Source organism: Pundamilia nyererei, unplaced genomic scaffold (assembly GCF_000239375.1).
Source record: "Pundamilia nyererei isolate P.nyererei 1_Seehausen unplaced genomic scaffold, PunNye1.0 scaffold00008, whole genome shotgun sequence".
Taxonomy (NCBI): Eukaryota; Metazoa; Chordata; class Actinopteri; order Cichliformes; family Cichlidae; genus Pundamilia; species Pundamilia nyererei.
The window spans coordinates 7,220,100-7,221,807 of record NW_005187409.1 but is presented as its reverse complement, the minus strand read 5'-3'; the positions used below and the strand labels follow the sequence as shown (position 1 = coordinate 7,221,807).

General features: G+C 41.3%; 2 protein-coding genes across 2 annotated transcripts in view; both read left to right on the top strand.

Annotated features, from left to right (window-relative positions):
- The window catches only part of LOC102196213 (protocadherin beta-16-like), a 2,976-nt gene extending 2,725 nt beyond the window's left edge, over positions 1 to 251 (top strand). Inside the window, exon 2 of the mRNA XM_005723235.1 lies at positions 243 to 251. Within this exon, the coding sequence (XP_005723292.1) occupies positions 243 to 251 (9 nt within the window). The remainder of the gene's footprint in view (positions 1 to 242) is intronic.
- Positions 86 to 1,708, top strand: LOC102195916 (protocadherin gamma-A11-like; the record flags this gene model as incomplete). Its single annotated transcript, XM_013907767.1, has 1 exon — positions 86 to 1,708. A coding segment is annotated over exon 1 (1,443 nt), but the record flags the coding sequence as incomplete, so codon positions are not given.

Genomic DNA, 1,708 nt, shown 5'->3' with positions numbered 1-1,708 from the left:
TCTCTCTCTCTCTCTCTCTCTCTCTCTCTCTCTGCATTTCCCTTTTATGTCCCTAAGTGCCGCTGTTGGGTAGTATCAGTAAAATCAGAGCTTTTTTTCTAGTCGAGGTCCTCCCTCGCCATTCTGTTGCTTTATTCGGAGCTAGACTGACAAACCACACTCCCCGTACTCAGTTGTTAACTTGTGACCAAATATTTGGTCCGTTTTCCCACCGTGTTTTTTTTTCTCTTTGCCTCATTCAGATATTGTGAACAATTTCGTCACAATGGGTGTTTTTTGTTATTTCGCCGAAAAGAAAATTGCTTCATTGTTGCCGCTGCTTGTCTGTATCTGCGTCGCAGAAATGGCTGTCGGTCAGGTCCGTTATTCTATACCAGAGGAGATGGCGACGGGCTCTGTTGTCGGGAATATAATTCAAGATCTAGGTTTGGATATTAAGCGATTGAAATCTGGGCGTGCTAGGATATTTACCGAGGACGACAGTGAGTACATTGGTCTGAATTCAGAAAAAGGGACTTTAGTAGTGGCTAAAAGGATAGACAGGGAAGAATTATGCAAGCAAGTGTCTCCGTGCTCTCTTCATTTCCAAATAATCCTTGAAAATCCAATGGAGCTACACAGAATCGATGTAGAGATTTTAGATATCAATGACAACGCTCCGTATTTTTCCAAGAAGGAATACAATTTCCAGGTTATTGAATCTGCCTCACCGGGGGCTCGTTATTCCTTAGAGAGTGCCAGTGACCCCGATGTAGCAATGAACACCATTCAAACGTACAAACTCAACCCTTCAGATAATTTCAAACTGAACGTTGTATCTCTTCCCGATGGTACAAAATATATTGAAATGGTTCTTCACACATCGCTTGATAGAGAAAAACAAGAAGAGCATAAATTAACTCTGACAGCATTTGATGGAGGTAATCCTCAGAAATCGGGTTCAGTCAAAATAAACGTCATTGTTCTAGATGCTAACGACAATGCGCCAGTATTCAGCCAGTCCGTTTACAGGGTTACCGTTCCTGAAAACGCACCGAAGGGCGCCGTTATTTTAAGAGTCAGTGCCTCTGATAATGATAAGGGAACAAATGAAGAGATAACATTTTCGTTCTCACAGCATACCAGCAGTGCATCTTCCCTGTTTATTATAGACCCCCACAGCGGAGAAATAAGTGTAACTGGTGTTTTAGATTATGAAAAAGCTAAACATTATGAAATAAACATTGAAGCCACGGACAAAGGGGGGCTTACAGACACAAGCAAGGTGCTAATTGAAGTGACCGACCTAAATGATAATGCCCCTATAATTAGCATCATTTCCCTCTCCAATGCAATACCAGAAGATTCCCCTCTAAATACCGTCATAGCAATGATCAATATTAAAGATTTGGACTCGGGTAAAAATAGTCATGTTAGGTGTTATATTAGCCAAGATTTGCCTTTCAAAATCAAGTCCTCCGCACCTAATTTCTATAGTCTGATATCTGACGATATTTTGGATCGTGAAACAGTACCAGAATATAATATAACTATTACAGCAGTAGATGAGGGTTCCCCGCCTTTTTCCACAAACAAGAGTATTAATTTAAGAATATCGGACGTAAATGACCACGCACCAACGTTCCCGCAACAGTTTTTGACCGCTTTCGTCAATGAAAATAATTCACCTGGTATGTCACTCCTCACCGTCAAAGCCAGCGACATGGAC